The 19,382-nt window shown below is 47.2% G+C and overlaps 1 protein-coding gene across 1 annotated transcript; it reads left to right on the top strand.

Annotated features, from left to right (window-relative positions):
• The first annotated feature begins 848 nt into the window (after nucleotides 1-848).
• On the top strand, nucleotides 849-18,248 carry LOC130879825 (pancreatic lipase-related protein 2-like). Its single transcript, XM_057778665.1, has 12 exons — nucleotides 849-930; nucleotides 1,366-1,520; nucleotides 2,799-2,924; nucleotides 3,547-3,681; nucleotides 4,422-4,533; nucleotides 5,696-5,815; nucleotides 7,219-7,338; nucleotides 9,743-9,861; nucleotides 12,006-12,135; nucleotides 15,554-15,665; nucleotides 16,780-16,923; nucleotides 18,185-18,248. Exons 1-12 carry the CDS (start codon nucleotides 849-851, stop codon nucleotides 18,246-18,248), a joined length of 1,419 nt encoding a protein of 472 aa, XP_057634648.1.
• The last annotated feature ends 1,134 nt before the right edge of the window (nucleotides 18,249-19,382 follow it).

Below are 19,382 nucleotides of genomic sequence, written 5' to 3'. Positions count from 1 at the left end.
AAAGACATCAGTGTGGCTATCTCCACCCCCCTTCTGGGCCTTTCCTGTCTCTTTCTGGGTTCACTAGGGTGGAAGACTGCAGGTCACCCACCCCACCCCTCGAGTGACCAAGGCATGTGTCTTCACAACTACTTTAAATTGAAGAGCAAGTCCGAGGACTCCCACTCCTGGGGCTGTTGAAAACAACAGAGTAGCAATGTGATTGGAGACCATGTGTCTGGAGAGACTGTGATGTTGACCGTACAGGTAGAGCCGGGGGGGGGGGGGGGTGTCTCTTCTTCCCTGTTCTTATTTTAGAAGCAGTATTTTGGCAGCTGAACCTGTTGACTCAGAAAGAACCACAGAATCCTTTCTTTCTCATAACCCATCCCTGTTTTTTTCCCTTGAGTTTCTCTTCCTAACAGCCCTGCTCTGTAGACCGCGCTGGTCTCTGTGTTTATGATAACTGGAGTTTGGGGCACTCACATGCAGCCTATCTCTCCTGTCCTGGAATTTCTTCAACAGAGTTCAAAGATAAAAGCAAGTTTGTGGAAGATCATGTCCAGACCTCTGATCATGGCTATATACCCCTGTAACACGGTAAGTCACAGTGCCACCTGAACAAGGACAGAAGTGGGGATTGGCGCCAAAAGGGAGGTGGCTTCAGGAGAAGACTCGGCCCAAGATCCCAGGGTGGTGTGGTCTGGCTCACTATTCCCTGGGAGGCCTCAGCCTCTGGCCCCGCCCTCCAGAGATATCTTCATCTATATAGTCCAGGCTGCTGGGCTTCTAGTGGCTCACCTTCCCGGGTACACTTGAGAGGTGCCACCTCTTTGAGCCCTGCCCCTGCTGGCCTCCTCCCTGTGCCTATGGGTGTCAGTAGATACCTGTTTCCATCGGGGGAGATGTTGCTCTGCTGGACCATCACCCTTCTGGTGGCCACCGTCACAGGTGAGGATGCTATCGCCATCCTGGAGAAAAAAAGGAGACACTGGAGACCGACATGACTAAACGGCATCCTGTGCTGGTGGGCCTAGGCATGTCATAGGTACTTAACGTTAAGAGTGGCGTGACTCATGCTAAGTAGCAGCTTCCAGGGCTGTTTCGTTACAGGTAACTGTGTCTTGAATTTGCCTGGTAAGACTGCTTATTAGATATTCTGTAGTAGGGTCAACCTAGAACCCTTAACGTCCGATTCTCTGAGGGGGAAACCTGGAAGTGTGAATTTGTCAGATGCACCCACATCTAGACGTCTCTTATAGGCACAGGAGTTCTGGTACCTAACAAGATGACCAGTCTGGCCAGGGTCCACCCTTCCTGGGGCAGATGACATTATGTCTTCCAGGAACCTCATGCCTGTCCTGTTTGTGGCTCTTCCTGCACCAGGGAAAGAGATTTGCTATGGACATCTAGGCTGCTTTTCCAATGAGAAGCCATGGGCAGGGATGCTTCAGCGGCCTTCGACAGCACTACCTTGGTCCCCAGAGAACATCGATACCAAATTTCTTCTGTACACAAATGAAAATCCAAACAACTACCAAGTAAGTGTGGGCATAGGGTGGCTGGGCTGGATTGCGGTCAGTTTGGACCACATGCTGGGGCCCTTGAGTAGCTAGCTAGGGCAGAATTGGCACTTTGGAACAGTTCTCTGATGTGGGAGTTCCTGATTCTAAGAGTCTTAACCCCTGAGCATCAGAGAGAATATAGGAATAAAATCCAAAAATGTACACACAGTTACATATTAGTGTATAAGTCTCCGGGTCCACCCTAGGACTGTGTCCCAAGAAGAGCAATGGTGACATTTATGGAGAATAAATGGATAACCCAACTACATCCTCCGTCACTTTCTCATCATGGCAATGGGGCAATAACATATACAAAACAAGAATCCACAAGAAGGGGAAAGGACAGAGTACTATTAACCACAAAGGATTTGAAAAATATGAGATCCCTGGGGTGACTTTCAGAACAGGCCTGGCCCAGGTAGTCAGGTGACCAGAGAGGTTTGCAGTGATGACTTTGGTATGAGTTCAAGTAGTTCAAGCTTTGGTCCCTAGCATACAGGTCTGCCTCTAGGTACCTGGGCCACCACTCTAGGACTTGGTTCCTCCCGCCGGGAAGCTGTGTAGACCACAGCAGCCATTACTGCCTTTAATGTCCTATCCTTCTAGCATGTGCTGGCAGAAGGGTCCTGAGAAAGTCTGTGGGCGTGGGGGAGTCTGCTCTAAAGTGTCAGGCTCCCCAGAACTGGAGTTCAGGCTTGTGGCTTGTGGTGTCCAGTCGAGAATTTTCTACCTTCCCTGTGCCAGGAATCAATTTAGCTACCGGAGGAAGCCTAAAGGCCGTTCTCAGGATAATATTCCAAACAGATGATATAAAATTTAATGGGCTGCAAAGGAAACCAATTTGATTGAAAACAATTATCAGAATATGAATAAAATGGAAAATAAGAAGCATATTATTAAATATGCTATTTTATCATCTCAATAAAGATTGCTCTAAAAACTCCTGTAACTAAGTGGTAATAATTACAAATGATACCAAGCAGCATGAAGATACCTGTGACTTTGAGGAACTGAGTCACAGCTACTGCTAATCCCACTGTAGCGTCTTGCCTGAGCCACACTTGACAGAAACACTTAGATTTAGGTTCAAGGTTCAGGAAAACAGGAAGTCAGTGAGCTTGTACTTTCTGTATTCACGGAACTCAGCTCGGTGGTTCTGAGCCTGGGATCTCGGTCTCATTGGCCTGTTTGTCTGGCACTAGCCTGCAGACGGGCCAGACCAACAGCCAAACTCATCTTCTCTAATTAAACCAGGAGATCTCTGCCACTGACCCAGCCACCATCAAGGCTTCCAACTTCCAACTGGACCGCAAGACACGTTTAGTCATCCATGGCTTCACAGACAAGGGAGAGGGTAGCTGGCCGGTTGACATATGCAAGGTGATGATCTGTCCTCCTCCCCCGAACCCTCCCCTCAGTGACCCCGACACCAGGAAAGGAAATGTTCAAAGAAAAACTATTAAGGAATGCTCACTTCTCTCCTCCAATGCCACTGCCCCGCTCTCCCACGGTTGCTAGTACACTCCACACACTAGCTGAAATTCTGTCTTGACTCGTGTGCAGCATTAACTCTAACAAACATATTGCCCTCTTAAGCTCCGGTAGCTCATGGAATGTTCTGTGGTGACAGACATGGTCTGTGTCTGTGCCCCTGGCCACATGCAGGTTTAGAGCCTTTGAGATGGGCTAGCGTACCCGATGAAATGTATTGTGAGTTTCACAGCCTAAGAATCTGTTTTTCTCTGATCAGGTCGTTAATTTGGACCTGACTTTGAGCCCCAAGGCTAGGAACTCATCCCCTCGGGACTCAGTTTCCACATCTTTTAAGTAAGATCAACATACCCAGTTCACAGCGCGACCCTCAGGGTCAACTGTAATGGCTTGCGGGAAACTGAGATGCTGGCAAGAACCAAATGCTTTATAGAGGTGAATTCCTGTCTCTGGGGTGTGCAACCTGACCTGTTTATGAAGTTTGTTCTCTCTATTTCTCTCTTTCCCCTAGAGTATGTTTCAAGTGGAGAAAGTGAACTGTATTTGCGTCGATTGGAGGCGCGGCGCCAAGGCCGAATACACCCAAGCCGCCTACAACACTCGGGTTGTGGGCGCTGAGATTGCTTACTTAGTACAAGTACTGTCGGTAAGGTCCGGGTGGGACCAAGTCTGGGGGAGAGTTAGAGAGAAGGGCAGAGTTAGGTACAAGCGGGACGTGAGAGGGGCGGGGCTAGAGAGGGGCGGAGAAGGTTGCTAGGGACCAAGCGCAGGGCTAGAGCGGCAGATTGATCAAGCAAACCAAATTCTCAACGCCCCTCCTGAGGTGAAGCAACAACCTTACTCCCTGCTGACTGTCCACAGTGCCCGAGCTGTGGACCCGGGAGCCTCAGTTTCCCCTTTTGACCTAAGGCTTTCCTTGCAAGCTGTTCTGGGAACTGAAAGCAGACCGGGACGGTGTAAGAAAGCTTTTGGGTTTCACACTTTATATGGGAGAGGGGTGGGGTGGGGATTTACTCTTGGCTCCCTCTCTTCCCTGCTGTAAGTTCCAGAAGGTCCAAGTTCTGCTTTCGCAGCGCCCAGTCCTTATAACCAGGGCGAAGGCCTCCCTGGCGACACCAGGTGGCAGCAGCAGCCTGAGAGGCGGCCTGCAATTAGTGTGGTGGCCACTGGCCAGCACTGTTGCTGCACGCAAGAGCAGAGAACCATCCCCACGGGCCTAACAGACTGCAGTATGACCTGGCCAAGCAGTCCCTGATGGAAGGCTCAGTCCCCTGAAGTCTCCAGCTCCTAAGAGCCCAATCCTCTGGCGAAGACCAGCCTCTACTCCCCGACCTTCTCGTTCCCACATGGTTTTAGGGAACCTAATGTGGAAATCTCTTTCCACAGACAGAGCTGAATTACAGCCCAGAGAACGTGCATCTCATCGGCCACAGTCTGGGATCACACGTGGCTGGGGAAGCAGGCAGGAGACTTGAGGGTCGCTTGGGCAGGATCACAGGTAAGAGTCCTGAGAGTCAATCTGGGGTTCAAGGGCCAGGGAAGTAAGTAGGGGAAGCCTCTACCAGTGTCTGTCCCACGGCAGAGGACACCCCTCCTACTTTCCTGACATTAAGTGATATCCTGACTCAAAACGGCTTGGCCTTGTTTTTTAATGCCTATTAGAAAATCCACAGTCATAGATAAAAATGTGTTTCCAAAACAAGAAAAATATAACCAGGTTCAGGCTTATAAAAACTAACTTTGGGGACATTACTGGTAGTGATTTTTTAAAATGTATCTGTTCCACTCACGCCTTGAATGTTTTTGCTCAGTCAGGCACAGTCAGAGACAAATCACTTAGGAAATGCTCAGTGAATGAAGGAAACAGACAACGTTCAGGAGCACAAGACAGCTGAAACAGTTCTTGTTTTTGTGCCTGCTGAACCTGCCCCGCTCAGGGCACTGGATTGAAGGACAGGAATAGTGTTTTTTATAATTCCACAGACCTTGTCAGTTTGCAGGGGCCTGTCTGTTCCATCTTTTCACCGGATTTTCATAATAAACCCAGAAGAGGGATGGATGGCTCTCTGAATGGCGGCAGACACTTGAACAGAGATATTCTACCTTCTCCTCATCTCGGCTTCTCTCTGAAAATGCTGGGCACAGACTCTGTTTCAGGAAACCCACAGACCCGGCCAGTGTGTAGAAGAAAAATAAGTAGACAAATTCAAAGCAGAATTTACGACCGCAAAACAATGCTGTGTCTAGGACCTGAGGAGAAATGAAAGTTTCCATGCGAAGGCTGTATTTGAGCTGAGGCTTTAGTGAAGAAAGGGTTAAATAAGGGAAGAATTGTCAAAGCAGCGTGGCTCCCAGGGACTGGGGAACAGCTGAGTGAGGCCATGGAGCTTGTGATCAGAAAAGGGGAAGTGAGAGGGATGAGTGTCCCGCCCAGATCCTCCCTGGAGCTAACGCTAGGAGTTCCTGAACCTGCTCTAGGCAGCCCTCCTGCTCCCCACTGTCTGCCCTCACTTCTTTCTCTCAAGTAGACCAGTAGCTGCAGCCTCCCAGAACAGTGATGGCTGGGGTATGAGGGCTTTCTTTCCCTGGCATCCTAACCTCAGACTGTGGAGCTTGTCTTTTGTGAGGTACGATTGTTCTGCTGCCATTCTACCCTTCAGGACTGGACCCTGCGGAGCCCTGTTTCCAAGGCCTGCCAGAGGAAGTCCGGCTGGACCCATCAGATGCCATGTTTGTAGATGTGATTCACACAGATAGTAAACCCATGATTCCCAACCTAGGTGAGTTCTTCACTCCCAATTCCTCATGACCAGTGACTGATGTCATCGTGTCCAGATGACACCCCCACTGACCACCCACACAGTTGCAGAGAGAAGATTCAGCATGAATAGCTACAATGCACCTCAGGCCCCAATCAGTAACTATAGATACCAGCCACAACAATCACCCAGTACAATGATGCTGGCATGGAGTCTGCGATCCCAGGCTGGACCAAAAACTCTTTTATAGCCTAAGGAGGTGATGACACATCCATCCCTGCATCTCTCCCTACATCCAAAGTAGTACATGTTTTCACTTGACCTGACTGTAAAGTTTTTAGACTTAATTTTTTTATTTAAAAAAAAAATGCCAAAGCTTTGGTTACAGTTTGTCCTGTTGGAACTACATCCTTGCTGTGTTAAATGCTTCTTAAACCAGTGCTTTGTATCAGATAACCATTCAAGAAACACACAGGGCGTGCTTTAGCAACAGGGACCAAGACGATGACAGAGATAGCATTTACCGAGTATCTAGAGTGTGCTGCCCTGAGCATCGTGCACATGACAGCTTATGACACAGTCCCATGAAAGGGACATTGTCACCGCCTCACAGCTGAGGAGACTCGCTAGCTGATCAGTGGAACCAGGGTTTGAGCACAGGTCTGTGCACCTCAAAACTCTAATGCGCCTTCCCGAAGAACCTCTGCAGCTTTGCGACAGCAATACAGTCTAGAAGATTTGAGATGGTGTTCAGTTTTAGAGAATTTCTGCCATAGACTCACTGTGATCACAAGCATAAGACACTACAGTGAGGGAGGGCTTGCTTAGGGTTGCAAGGACGTACACCCTAGCAGAAGACCTGAGTCTGGTTCCTAGCGCTCATGCTGGGTAACTCACAGTGGTCTGTAACTCTACCTCTGGCTTCTGAGAGCACCTGCACTCGAGTGCATGTATCCACACATGGACACTCAACATACACATAATCTAAACATATATAATGCAGAAACCAAATATTTAAACAAATAATGTAATATACATGCTACTTGATATGTGCTAACTAGATACATGCTTCTTGGACTTACCAATATTATCCAGGGCCTCTCCATAGTAGACAGATGGACATGTCCACACATAGATACACACACGCACGCACACACACACACACGTGCACACACACACATATGCACACACGCATGCACACGCACCCATAGCTCATCCTCTCCCTCCTCGCCTCCTGTGTTGTTCCTTCCTCCTTGCCCTGCCAGTTGCCCTCCTGAGAACTGTCTGTAGAGAGAACTGATGTGGAGAAGGAAAAAACTGCCAAGGCCCATGCTTCTGTTTGAATGGACTGATGACCTCACTGAGGCCAGATGTAACCTTGGGACCGTGTACACCCCTGCTCACTTCTGCTTCAAATGTTTCAGGTTTTGGGATGAGCCAGAAGGTGGGCCATCTGGATTTCTTTCCAAATGGAGGGAAGGAAATGCCTGGATGTAAGAAAAACGCCCTTTCCACCACTGTTGATATAAACGGAATATGGCAAGGTAGGTGTGTGAATGAACTGAGGGGGTGTTAGGAGCTGCTTGTTCGTCCCGGCTGCCCAGCCACGAAATAACAAAAACCATATTATTTGCAATACTGTTTGGCCAATAGCTTAAGCATATTTCTGGCTAAACTCATATCCTAAACTAACCCATCTCTACTATTCTGTATATCACCACTAGGCTGTGGCTTACCAGCTAAAGTTCCCAGCATCTGTCTCCGGCGGCTCCATGGCTTCTCTCTGGCTCTGCCTTTCTTTCTCCCAGCATACAGCCTAACTTTCCCAGGTAGTTCTGTTCTTCCCTGCCATAGGCTCAAAGCAGTTTCTTTATTCATTAACCAATAAAAACAACACACAGACAGAAGGACCTCCCACACCAAGGGGGTAACTGCTGAGTTGGGAACGGAAGCTGAATGTATGAGTCTGGCCACCACAGTGATCACCTTGCTGCCATCTATCACGGGCTTGCTCCGAGTCAGGCGTTCATAACACTGTGAGATATTTGGCCCTGCTTCATACATGCAGGCACACAGCGTCTGGAAATCTCCATACTTTGTTCAAGGCTATGCAATATAGAAGCCCGGCCTCTTACTGGAAGGCTCTGAGCTCATATCTCAGCTTCCAGACTAGCAGGATAAAGTGGACACAGTGGCAAACCCCCAGCTCTGGCTTTGCCCCACCCCCATCACATCCTCAGCTCCTGCTCCTTGAAGGACAGCAGAGCACCCACAGGCGGCAGAGGTTCTGCCTTTCTTGTAATTGGCTGTGTCGGGTAGGAGACTGAGGTAGCTGGCTAGAAGAAGATGCACCCTGAGGAACTGGGGTGGGGGGGGGGCTGTTCACGGGCAGGGAGGCCTGAACTGCTAGCCACAGTGTGGCCTCCTGAAGCCTGTGTGTAACTGTGTTCATCTGGAGAGCAGGACTTACACCCTTAATCATAAGTGACATCCCAGAGCCATTAATATGACGGCTGCTTGTTCTCTTTGTCCCTCTCCTGAGACCAGAATCACTGTCCTCTCTGAGAGAGGGGCGTTGGGGTCAGTAATTGTTTTTTTGTCATTATTTTTCTGAACTGGAAGCTCCATGTGGTTGGGTCTTAGTGAACCCCGACCCCATCACCCCAGAACCTGGCCCTGACCTGAAGCAAGCAGCAAGCATATGCTGTTGAGGAGTTTGTGGTGGTTTTTAATGTCCCATGTGCAAGTAGTCTGGATAAAGCAACATCCAGCACCTCGTGAGAAATAAACAGACCTTTCAACTTCTTGGCCTCTTATCTGGTAACTCATGAGGGACTGGCTGTTCTCCCCCTAAAGAAGCCTGAGCCATAATAACGGCTGCCCCATCCCAGAAGTGACGAGCAGGGCACACACAATAGCAGAGAACCCAGGTTTAATTAAAGAGGCAATTTAGAGTGAACCAGTCATGAGCACTGGTGTGTGTTTCTATTGTATGCCACGCAAGTCACGCAGGCACTGGGCACAGGGAACAATTGAACACACTTTCTCCTCTATTATGGGATCCCTGAGCAGCAATTTTAGATGAAAGAAACAATTAAGTTTAAAGCAGGTTCTGTTGTCTACTGAGGGGCACTGGTGTGAGCACTCTGAACAGGATGATGGGCTGTAAGCATGGCAGGCAGGGCTAGGAGCCGTGAGGGCAAAGTTACCCCACCCACAAAGGTCCTTTCATGATGAGGGACTCCCATAACGGTCCTGTTAGATTCCTCCATGGGAAATTTTATGTTAAGTAACTTGAGAAATGAAAAGTGATTTTCCCAACAAAGCATCGTTGGTCAAAGTAGGAGGTGGTACACTGGGATCACCCGAGCTCAGCCCAGCTTAGAGAAGGGGTCACTCAGTCTAACTCAGCCTTAACAGTGAGACCCAGGAAAGGTTGGACACCCTCATGGCTGCTATGCAGTGACATTCTGGGAATGCTGACCAGAAATCAGCACACGCTTGATGCAAACATAACCATCGAAAACCTAGCAGCACGGTCCAGTCATGGTCGGCTGAACCCAAGGGTGTAGCATTTGCAGGTAATGGAGATCACCTGTTGACTATCTCTGTCTCTCTTCTCCCTACTTGCATACCTATATGTGTGTTCTGTTTTTAAAAGCTAAGTCTTTAAAGGCTTTTTAATGGGTTGTTCTGTTTTCTCTTTCCATGAATATGCAGACTTGTCTGTGTCTATTTTTTTTTTCTGTGTGTGTGTCTGTCTGTCTGTCTCTGCGGGTCGGCTCCCCCATCCTTCAGTCATTTCACATACGTCACACACATTTAACAAGCATACTTCTAGGACCTGACACTCCCAGCAGCTGCCTGACCCCGAGTCCTGAGGGGTGGCGGCTGCTCCTTGCGAAGGTGAAGGCCCTTCTCTCATTCCTGTGGCCTTGGTTTTCTCAGGAGCTCAAGACTTTATAGCCTGCAACCATCTGCGGAGCTTCATGTACTACAACAGCAGCATTCTCCACCCGGATGGCTTCCTGGGGTTCCCCTGCAGCTCCTATGAGGAGTTCCAGCAGGTAGGTCACTCCAGGACCCCGGTGGCCCTGCTGGCCGTGTTTGTCTCTGTGACGTAAATAATGAAAAGATGTCATTGACTCCACAGACATAAACAGGGTTGGGAGTGGGGAGGACTGAGGAGGTTTCCAAAACCGTCTTCCTCCAGCAGGGAAGTGGACTGAAGAAGAGACCACGTTGCTGGTCTCATTGGACCTCCCCACGGTCCCCAGGTTCTCACTTAGAAAACTCCCAGTCAACAAGCAGGTTGGCAGAGGAACACAAAAGTGCCCGTCACACCTGTCACTTACACACACCGATTGCTCATGTTTCACACACTAGCATACATGTGTGTTCTGTACTGTGTGAAAGAGAATCAGAAATATGAGGGCACTGCACTCAGAGATCCTTCGGCACTCATCTCCGAGAACAAGGCCACCCTCCTATAAAGGGCACATAAGAAATCCTTCTCTGATGCACTAACATTTTAAATGCACAGCCCGTGGTTGAAACTCCATTTACCTGTGTTAACCTGACACTGTCCATCCGTCCTTCGTCTCTCATAGCCTCCCCCTATTCCTTCCATCTTCCTACTTCCTTCACCCCATCTCTCCTCCGCTCCTCCCTGTCTCTCCTTCTTCCCTCTTCCCTCTGTCTTTCCTCTCCTATCCCTTTTCTTTCTGCATTGCATTTATTGTCATATCTCTTTCCCCTCTGATTCTGTACAGTTCACCATCTTCCCTCAGTCTCCCAGGACACAGATAGTTCTGAGGATTCAGACAGGGGGGTTGGGAAAATGCTCCATGCTCTCAAATTGCCTGTTCCTTTCTGGTTTTGTGGTCGAGATGGCCCCTTCTTAGTGGATCACAACCAGGAGCATCCGTTCCCCAGTGCTTCCTCTAGTATTTGGTAGCTGAAGTCGATTACCCAGTAAGCTCACGTCTGCTAGATCTCTGTTATAAACACAGTAACCAGTTCTAGATGACCTTTTACGGATCCCCATTTTCAGCAGTAAACTCGGAAAAAAAAAATTGTTGACACTCTTCACCTAAATCACTTATTATATCAATAATTGCAAAACTCTCAGGTTTTTTTTAAATTTCTTTATCAAGAAAAATATATTTAAATTCTTTTTTTTTTCCAAAACGTTGACTTTGACATCCTGAGATGTATCAGGTGAAAAGGATCTCATATCTGATCATCATGGTCTGTGATTTCTTAGTGAGTGGCCTTGCCTGCACTGGTTACCGCAGGGGACTGGGCAGTCGCACTACTTCCAGCATCCGTCTGGCTCTTTCAAATCTTAAACCATGTACTTGGGGTAAGGCATAAGATCAGAGAACAAAGACAGCGCTCACCTGATTGGAAGGCCCTGTGAGTGAGCAGCTGTCTAAGGAGCACCGGGTGGGATCCAAGTGAGTAAAATCATTCACAGTGAAGTGCAAGTGATTAAGGATCCTCATTTTTCTTTTGTTCTTTCGTTTTGTTTTGTGATTTTGAGACAGGATCACCCATTTGCTCTGGTTGTTCTAGAAGTCAATATATAGACCAGGCTGACCTCGAGTTCAGAGATCTGACTGCAACCACCTCTGTAGTGCTGGGATTAAAGGCATGTGTATCACCATACCTGGCCCAGATCCTCGTTTTTCTCTGGAAGTAACTTGTTGTCTTCCCAATTGACTTCTCCCTAGAGGCATTATCTCACAGTCCCTTCCTATTTATTTTACATTTTCCTATATGACTTGTCTCCCAGCTATAAGTTTTCAAGGTACGCTTTTGGGTCTTCTGCATGATCAAGAATGATCCCATGTACAATTCTGAGAATGAATGCATGGATCCATGGGTCCAAGGATGTATAGATAAATAAATCCAAGCATGTTTGAGCTAGTAGGATGAATGAGTAACCAAGAGGGTGAATAAAAGATTGATAATCAGAAGGATGAATAGAAATAAAAATGAAAATAGACAATAGATAAAAGATAGATCAATAAATCAGTAGTTAAATAATAGGAAGGAAGGAAGAAAGGTAAGGGAGGAAGGGAAGGAAAAAGGGAGGGAAGAAAGGAAGGAGGGAGGGAGGAAGAGAGGAAGGAAAGCAGGGAAGGAGGGAGGAAGAAGGAGCGATCTTGGCAAGATCTCCTGTTAACAAATGATCTCTCCCCACTAGAATGGCTGCTTCCCTTGTCCAGATGAAGGGTGCCCCCAAATGGGACACTATGCTGATCAATTTAGCGGGAAAACCGCTGCTGTGGAACAAACGTTCTTTCTGAACACAGGAGATACTGAAGACTTTGCTCGTAAGTTCCCATTCCACTTAAAATTTCCTAAAAAATAGTTTTAAAAGCACTGGAACTCTGTTAGTGAAGCCTCTTGGTATTAATTAACTGACAAAAACTCAGCTGTCACCAGCTCAAGCTGTAAAATAAGAGTGGCAGAAGAGCCCATGCCTCGGGGCTCATAGTCACTCCCTTAGCCAACAACTCCCAGGGGAACTAGAGGAAAGGGGGACTGAACCACATGTCCACCTTCTCATGACAGAGAAGATGCACGGACTGATGCAAGAAGAGGGCAACTGAGGCAATGTGATTGTAAATCAGAAAAATCAGAGTTGACCACCTTCTGACACCTACCACACGCTCACACACACACTCACACGCAGTGCGTGCAAACACGCATGCATACAAACACACACATGCAAACACACAGGCAAACAAACATGCATGCATGTTCACACAACACTCCATCATCATGGGTGTCACTTTGCCCAAATTCTCATTACAAAACACAAGATCAAACTAATGGAAAAGCCTTTTCTGCAGCAGCTTTAAATGTAAATGATTATATAGTATACACTTACATTATTTCATGCAATCCCACCTTTATCATAAAAAGAATACTCATTAGTACCTATAAAGTATCTACACATGCACATTCTCTTGACGCCATCACTCTGCTTCTCAGAACATTCTACAGAAACACAGAAGGGCCAAAGAGTCTTACGCATAGGATTGCTTTTAATGAAAATATTGAGAAGAAAATGTAAGTGTTGACCAATTGGAAAAGAAGAAGATGATCAAATACCACGAATAACAAAGCCACCTGCAACCAAGCCTTTGCTAGTTCAGGCAGCTACAGCAGCACTCTTGTAGACTGAGAGCTTTTAAACCTATCTATTCCCCCAAGGTCCTGGAGGCTGAAGTGAAGTGTGCACAGTAGCACAATCAGGTTCTGCACACAAGCGTCTTCCTATTGTATCCTGCCCATGAGTAGGGCACAGAGGGCCGCAGAGCCACCTGAAGTTCCTTTAATCTCCTCCATGGGCTACTACTCTCAAGACTTATCTCCCAAGGTCCCCTCCCCTAACAGTATGGCATCAGCAGTCCCAGTTAGGGTTCCTGTTGCTGTGATGAACACCATGACCTAAGCAAGCTGGGGGAGGAAAGGGTTTATTTGGCTTAGGTTTCCAGGTAACAGTCCATCACTGAAGGAACTCAGGACAGGAACTAAGACAGGGCAAGGACCTGGAGGCGGGAGCTGGTGCAGAGGACGTGGAAGGGAGCTGCTTACTGGCTTATTTCCCTGGCTTGCTCAGCCTGCTTTCTTACAGAAGAACCCAGGACCACCAGTTCAGGGATGACACCACCCACAATGGGCTGACTAATTAACCAATTAATCAATCACTAATTTAAAGAATGCCTTACAGATTTATGGAGGCATTTTCTCAACTGAGGTTCCCTCCTTTCAGATAACTAACTCAGTTTGTAGCATGAGTTCTAAAGATAGCCACCACACTAGCTGGTGTCAAGCTGGCATAACTAGTCAGCTCTGTTGACCCCTTGTCAGCTTGACACACAAACACACCACTGTTAAGCCACACCAGTTCCTTTCTTGTTCTTTGCGAAGATCAATCATTAATATCAACATTACAATATAAACATTCCAAATTTTAAAAGTCCCACAGTCTTTATAACAAGTAAAACACTCAAAAATCCAGTCTCTTTAAAATAGTCTCTTTCAAACTTAAAGGCTTTTAAAATTAATAGCCTCTCAACCAAGGGCCCCCAAAAAATCAAAAATAAAGCCGGGCGGTGGTGGCGCACGCCTTTAATCCCAGCACTTGGGAGGCAGAGGCAGGCGGATCTCTGTGAGTTCGAGACCAGCCTGGTCTACAAGAGCTAGTTCCAGGACAGGCTCCAAAACCACAGAGAAACCCTGTCTCGAAAAAAACCAAACCAAACCAAACCAAAACAAAACAAAACAAAAAATCAAAAATAAATACTTCCAGAAGGAAGAACCTGGGCAAACTAAACTCCCCCAGCGTAAAAACTCAATGTCCAGTCATCTAGGGTTCACTCATGATCTTCTGGGCTCCTCCAAGGGGTTTGGGTCACTGCTCAGCCTCCGTCCCCTGCAGCACACGCAGCTTGTCTTCTAGACTCAGTCTGGCATCACTCCATGGTTGCTGCATTTAGCAATCTCCAAATGCCGGGTCCTCTGCTGTGACTGGGCTGCACTTTCCCCACTAGCCTCTCATAGGCTCTCTCTCCACGACCCCTACAATCCCGGGGCTCCCACTGCTACTCCTGTTGCCCCTTCCCCAGTGCCTTCTTCTGGGCTCTCACAGTGCCAAGCCTCTGTGACTCCTTCCAAGCCTCTCCAGGACTCCTTCGTGCCTTCAAAACCGGTACCACCTGGGAGACTCTTAGACTACTAAGTTCACCTATCAGCACAAGGTACCATCTTGGCCACCTCTGAACACACACAACTTCTGCGTGTTGTCTCTCAGGAAACAATTCCCCGAAGATTTCCCGTTAATAATGCTGGTCTCTTCTTAATCGTCACCGATTTCTCCACTCCAGCTAAGCAGCACTGAGTACCCCAGTAAATCAAAGGTTTTGCTTCAGTGATCCTGGACTCTGCTAATCACAGCTGATTCTCCAACCCAGCTGACCAGAACCTCGGATTCTTAACTCAGAACAGCACACGGCCCTGACAGAATTGTTAAGGGACTCGCAAAGTTCCCTCTGAAGCTTCACAAGCCTGGGCCCCCCTCATCTGCTCTCAATGTTCTCTTCCAAGCTCCTAGAGAGCAGCCTACGGAACTCCCAACACTCCGTGGCTCTCCTAGCCCGTAGTTCGAAAGTCCTCTCGCAATCCACCCGAACACATGGTCAGGTCTGTCACAGCAACAACCCACTGGCTTGCTTAGCTTGCTTTCTTATAGAACCCAGGACCAACCACCAGTCCAGGGGTGGCCCCACCCACAGTGGGCTGGGCCCTCCCCCATCACTAATTAAGAAAATGTTCTACAGGCTTGCCTACAGCCCGATCTTATGGAGGCATTTTCTCAATTGAAGTTCCTGCCTCTAAGATAACTCTAGCTGGGTCCTGTCGACAAAAAACTAGCTGTCACAAACTGGACCTCAATATACAAATTGGGATGAAGGAGGGGGGCATTCTCCTATATCCACTGGGGACGTGTGTAGCAATAGACTGTCCTTCATCCATTAGGGCAGACACTGCATTGTGCTCAGCTGTTGTGTTTTCTGTCCCCTTGGTCTCCTTGCCCAGTATCTGAAGTCGTGTGTCAACTCCATGGAAGAAAACAATCGCATTCCCAAGGGGAAGTCAGTCTTAGAAAAATAACGCTTCCAGTTGGGTCACTTCTTTTCCCAACAAGATAAGTGTGTTGAAATGATATACTTCTTGGCACAGGTTGGAGATACAAGGTGTCAGTCACACTGTCTGGAGCAAAGAAAGGGAACGGGTATATCTTGGTCTCTCTGTATGGAAGCAACGGAAACTCTAAACAGTATGAAATTTTCAGGTAAGTTCTGTAGCAAGGGCAATAGCTAAGTTTTCCCTAAGAGATGACTCATAAAGTCTTGGTTATCTACCGCTTTGCAAATTCAGGTATTTGCGAGCAGAACCCAAGGCCCAGACTATCCAAGCTGGGAAGAAATTGCCATGTCTAATTCAGTCACCCCACTTTGTATATGAAAAGAGGAGGCTCTGTGAGAAAGGGCTTGGTGTTTAAAATGGATCATGTGTTGATTGCTTTTGTTAATCACAGGACTACGGTGTGTGTGTGTGTGTGTGTGTGTGTGTGTGTGTGTGTATACATAATGTAATACTTAGAGTTGGGCCCTAGGGCCTCCTACAAGCTGGGCAAATACTTCACCACGGAGCTGTACCTCCAGACCTCTTTCTAGCTTTTCTGTTCAGTTCATTTGTTTGTTTGTTTTGGGACAGGGTCTCACTAAGTGGTCAGGCTGTCCTTGAACTTGAAATACTCCTGCCTCCCTTTATATATAATTAGAATGACAGGCCTGCATCACTAGGCCTAGCTTGATCTTCATTCTTCCTTTGAATGAGGTCCATCTATATGACAACCCCTCCTTCACCTCCCCACCCCAATATACACAGAGACACACATGAAGCCTGGGGCCCACAGCTTATCCCTATCATGACCTCAGCCTCTAGCTTATGCTAGATGTATGAAGAGCTTGGTGGGTGTGTGCTGAGTGAAAACACAGCTTAGCTGCTAAAAATTAGATTCCGGTTTTGCACTAATTTTAATGGCTCCACATGTGAGTTTAATTTTTTTTTTTGACAACTCCTGGAGTTACTAATGTGACATTAACAAATTGTGCTTACCAAACTGCATGAATCTTTCAGCCAAAGATTCTGCATCAGTTTGTCATGTAGCAAACTTTGAGTTCCCAGCTACCCCAAATACTTTTCTTCTCTTTGGGACAAGCAAAAACAATGGACATCTGAAGACTGACTTTTTTAAAGTGTGTTCTCCAGAAATGTTTGTTTGCGAAGCCCCTGGATATGTCTGCAGATCTTCCTGGTATTTGCAGAAAGCTAGGATAGGTGAAGATCATCCCAGGTAGGCATGCATCCAGCTGACACGATATTTCTGTCTGTGCAATCAGAGGCTCCCTCACACCAGATACCTTACACGTGCAAGACATTGATGTGGACGTCAATGTTGGAAAAATCCAGATGGTTAAGTTCCTCTCCAGTCCCAAGATGGGAGCTTCACGAATCACCGTGCAGAGTGGTAAAGACAGGAAAAAGTACGTATCTGAGATTCCTTTTCTCCGGTCGTATTTATGTCCTCCCAGTCTCTCACCTACCCACCCATCCACACCTCGTTCCTTTTCATGTCCTCTTTCATCACCAAGTTATCCGTCTCCCACATCGCCCAGACACTTGCTCACTATCGGTTCTCTCATTAAATTACCCAGCTTTTCATCCCCTCCCCACCAGCCATCTGGTTTGCTGGGGAAACTGAGGACCATTTCAACGTGGCAAGGGCAAAGCATTGGTTGCTAGATCATTTTCTTCCCAATGACAGAGTTATCTAAAAAATGTGGTGGAATTAGTTTCAGTTAGTATGCGGTTTTCAGTGTGAATGGAGTTTTTTGAGACTTGGCATAGGAGGGATATAGACATGAGCTTGGCTCACAGAGAGAAGCTCCTGGTCTCAGAGAAGAGAATCTACTTTAGTGGGAGTTGTGACAGGATCCACTGTTGTGGTTTTTGCTCTGTTGCTGTGATAACCAAAAGCAACCAGGTGATGGGGGAAATGAGCATTTTAGCTTACATCTTCAGATCACAGTCCATCACTGGAGGGAGTGCAGGCGGATTCGAGGCTGGACTGGAAGGCAGGCCCTCTTGCTAGCCCAAACAGCATTCTCTGGCTAAGGAACTCACTTCACAGAGAAATGAAGAATTCTGCTTGCTAGACGGCTCAAAGGCCAGCTTATAATCAGTTAGCTTTCGTGGGCAATGCAGGGCTACCTGTCTAGGAATGGTGCTTGCCCACAGTGGGCTGGGCCCTCTGAAATCAATTAAAAGTCAAGACAGTGCTCCACCGTTGCCTACAGACCAATCCAATCTAAGTGATTCCTCTATTGAGGTTCTCTACTAAGATGATTCTAGGGTGTGTCAAGTTGACATTAAAGATAACCAGGAACCAAATAATTTCAAAACACAGAAAGGATAGCTCAAAAGAAAGCAATCATAAAAACAGACCGACGTAGACATCAAGGAGAAAACCTGCTCTGGGCCAGTGGCAGGGCCACTACTGGCTTCTGGAAGACAGAAGCAACAGGAAACCTGACTTACAGGCTTTGGTGTGAGGTAGCTGCTGTACTTTAGCATTTGGACACCCTGCAAGGAGAACATCCCTTGTTGGAATCAGTTGGGTCCCTGCCTAGGGTCCTAGAGTTTTTCAGTCTGAGGAAGCAAGCCTGGGTGCTGGATAACCGCTGTCTGACAGTCTCCCCGAAGCCATGGAGCCACTGACCAACCAGCCTGCCGCTTCTTCTGCAGGTACAACTTCTGTAGCAGCAACACTGTGAGTGAAGATGAATTACAGACTCTTTACCCTTGCTAGAGGTGTGCTCTGGCTCTTGCCTCTTTTCCATAATAAATGTTTTTAATGCACTTGGTCTGAGCTTGAGGTGTGTACCATGACCTTCTCTGAGTACTGCGATATGATGGGGCAAATGCAAGGTCACCACAGATAATACCCGGGACTTAAAACACACACACACACACACACACACACACACACACACACACCTCTGTCACATCTCTTTCAGGGTATTTTGTGTATCTTGTGTTCCAATAATGCCTACTTTTGTGTTTTGGGTTCAAATCACCATGGCATGAAAGAGGAAGGAAGAGTGTTAATGCAGTTAGTCAATACCTGCCCTTGGTACAACACTCAAGTGATACAGAACATTCTACATCTTCATGTGTCTCAGTTTTTCTTCCCAGGGACAACTTGAGTTTATTCCCCAGAAACATTCTACATATGCATATGTTTATGTCTGCCTCACACCCTATCCTTTTGTCCAAGCACAAATGGAAGAATACTATATATGCTGGTATCAGTTGGTGTTTTTAATTCTCCATCAATTGGGTAGTATTATCTAATGGTACAGAAAATGGTGTTCATTCATCAAGAAGCTCTGTCCGCTCCAGGGATAGGCAAGCATCGTGTGAATGGTGGGTCCTGCTGCTGAAGAGGATGGGCTCTTTCCCATCACATGTACTCAGACAATACCCTTTTGTGATGTTCCCTGCTGGATAAACTTGGCAGGCTGCAGTGGAGTAGTCTGTTTGATTCTCAGAATCTAGAGATGGTCTCATTTAGAAACTTCCAAGAATGGGGTTGTGGCAGCAGAGACCAATGCTTGAAGTGAGGAGCCCACGGTGGAACCGAAGCGCTTCATCTCAGTATCTCGGGGTTTTCAGTCCATTCTCCTTTTCCTCATTTCTTTTGTTGGTATTTTCCCATTCCTTTTCCTTGAAACCCTATGTATCATTTAAAAATCTTAGCTTGGTACAATGAATGGCTGTTATCTGAGCCCCACTATGTATTCTAGATAAAGCCCCGGAGCACAGAGCTTCTGCTCTTGGTCTTGACCATGTATTAGAATCACTGTGAGGTTTTCATATCCTGGCTCCATCTTAGTCCAGTCACCTCCTCTGTGGTGGACACCTGTGTTTTTTAAACTCCTAG

The sequence above is a fragment of the Chionomys nivalis genome, chromosome 8, assembly GCF_950005125.1.
Source record: "Chionomys nivalis chromosome 8, mChiNiv1.1, whole genome shotgun sequence".
NCBI lineage: Eukaryota > Metazoa > Chordata > Mammalia > Rodentia > Cricetidae > Chionomys > Chionomys nivalis.
The sequence above is the reverse complement of the archived record's forward strand: the minus strand, read 5'-3'. Positions and strand labels throughout refer to the sequence as shown.

What these genes read in the sequence shown, in the direction of transcription:
- LOC130879825 (XM_057778665.1), top strand. Translation starts at nt 849, where the DNA reads ATGGGTGTCAGTAGATACCTGTTTCCATCGGGGGAGATGTTGCTCTGC. An exon ending in TCTGGTGGCCACCGTCACAG is followed by an intron (nt 931 to 1,365) that starts GTGAGGATGCTA and finishes TTCCTGCACCAG; the next exon opens with GGAAAGAGATTTGCTATGGA. An exon ending in GGCCGGTTGACATATGCAAG is followed by an intron (nt 2,925 to 3,546) that starts GTGATGATCTGT and finishes TCTTTCCCCTAG; the next exon opens with AGTATGTTTCAAGTGGAGAA.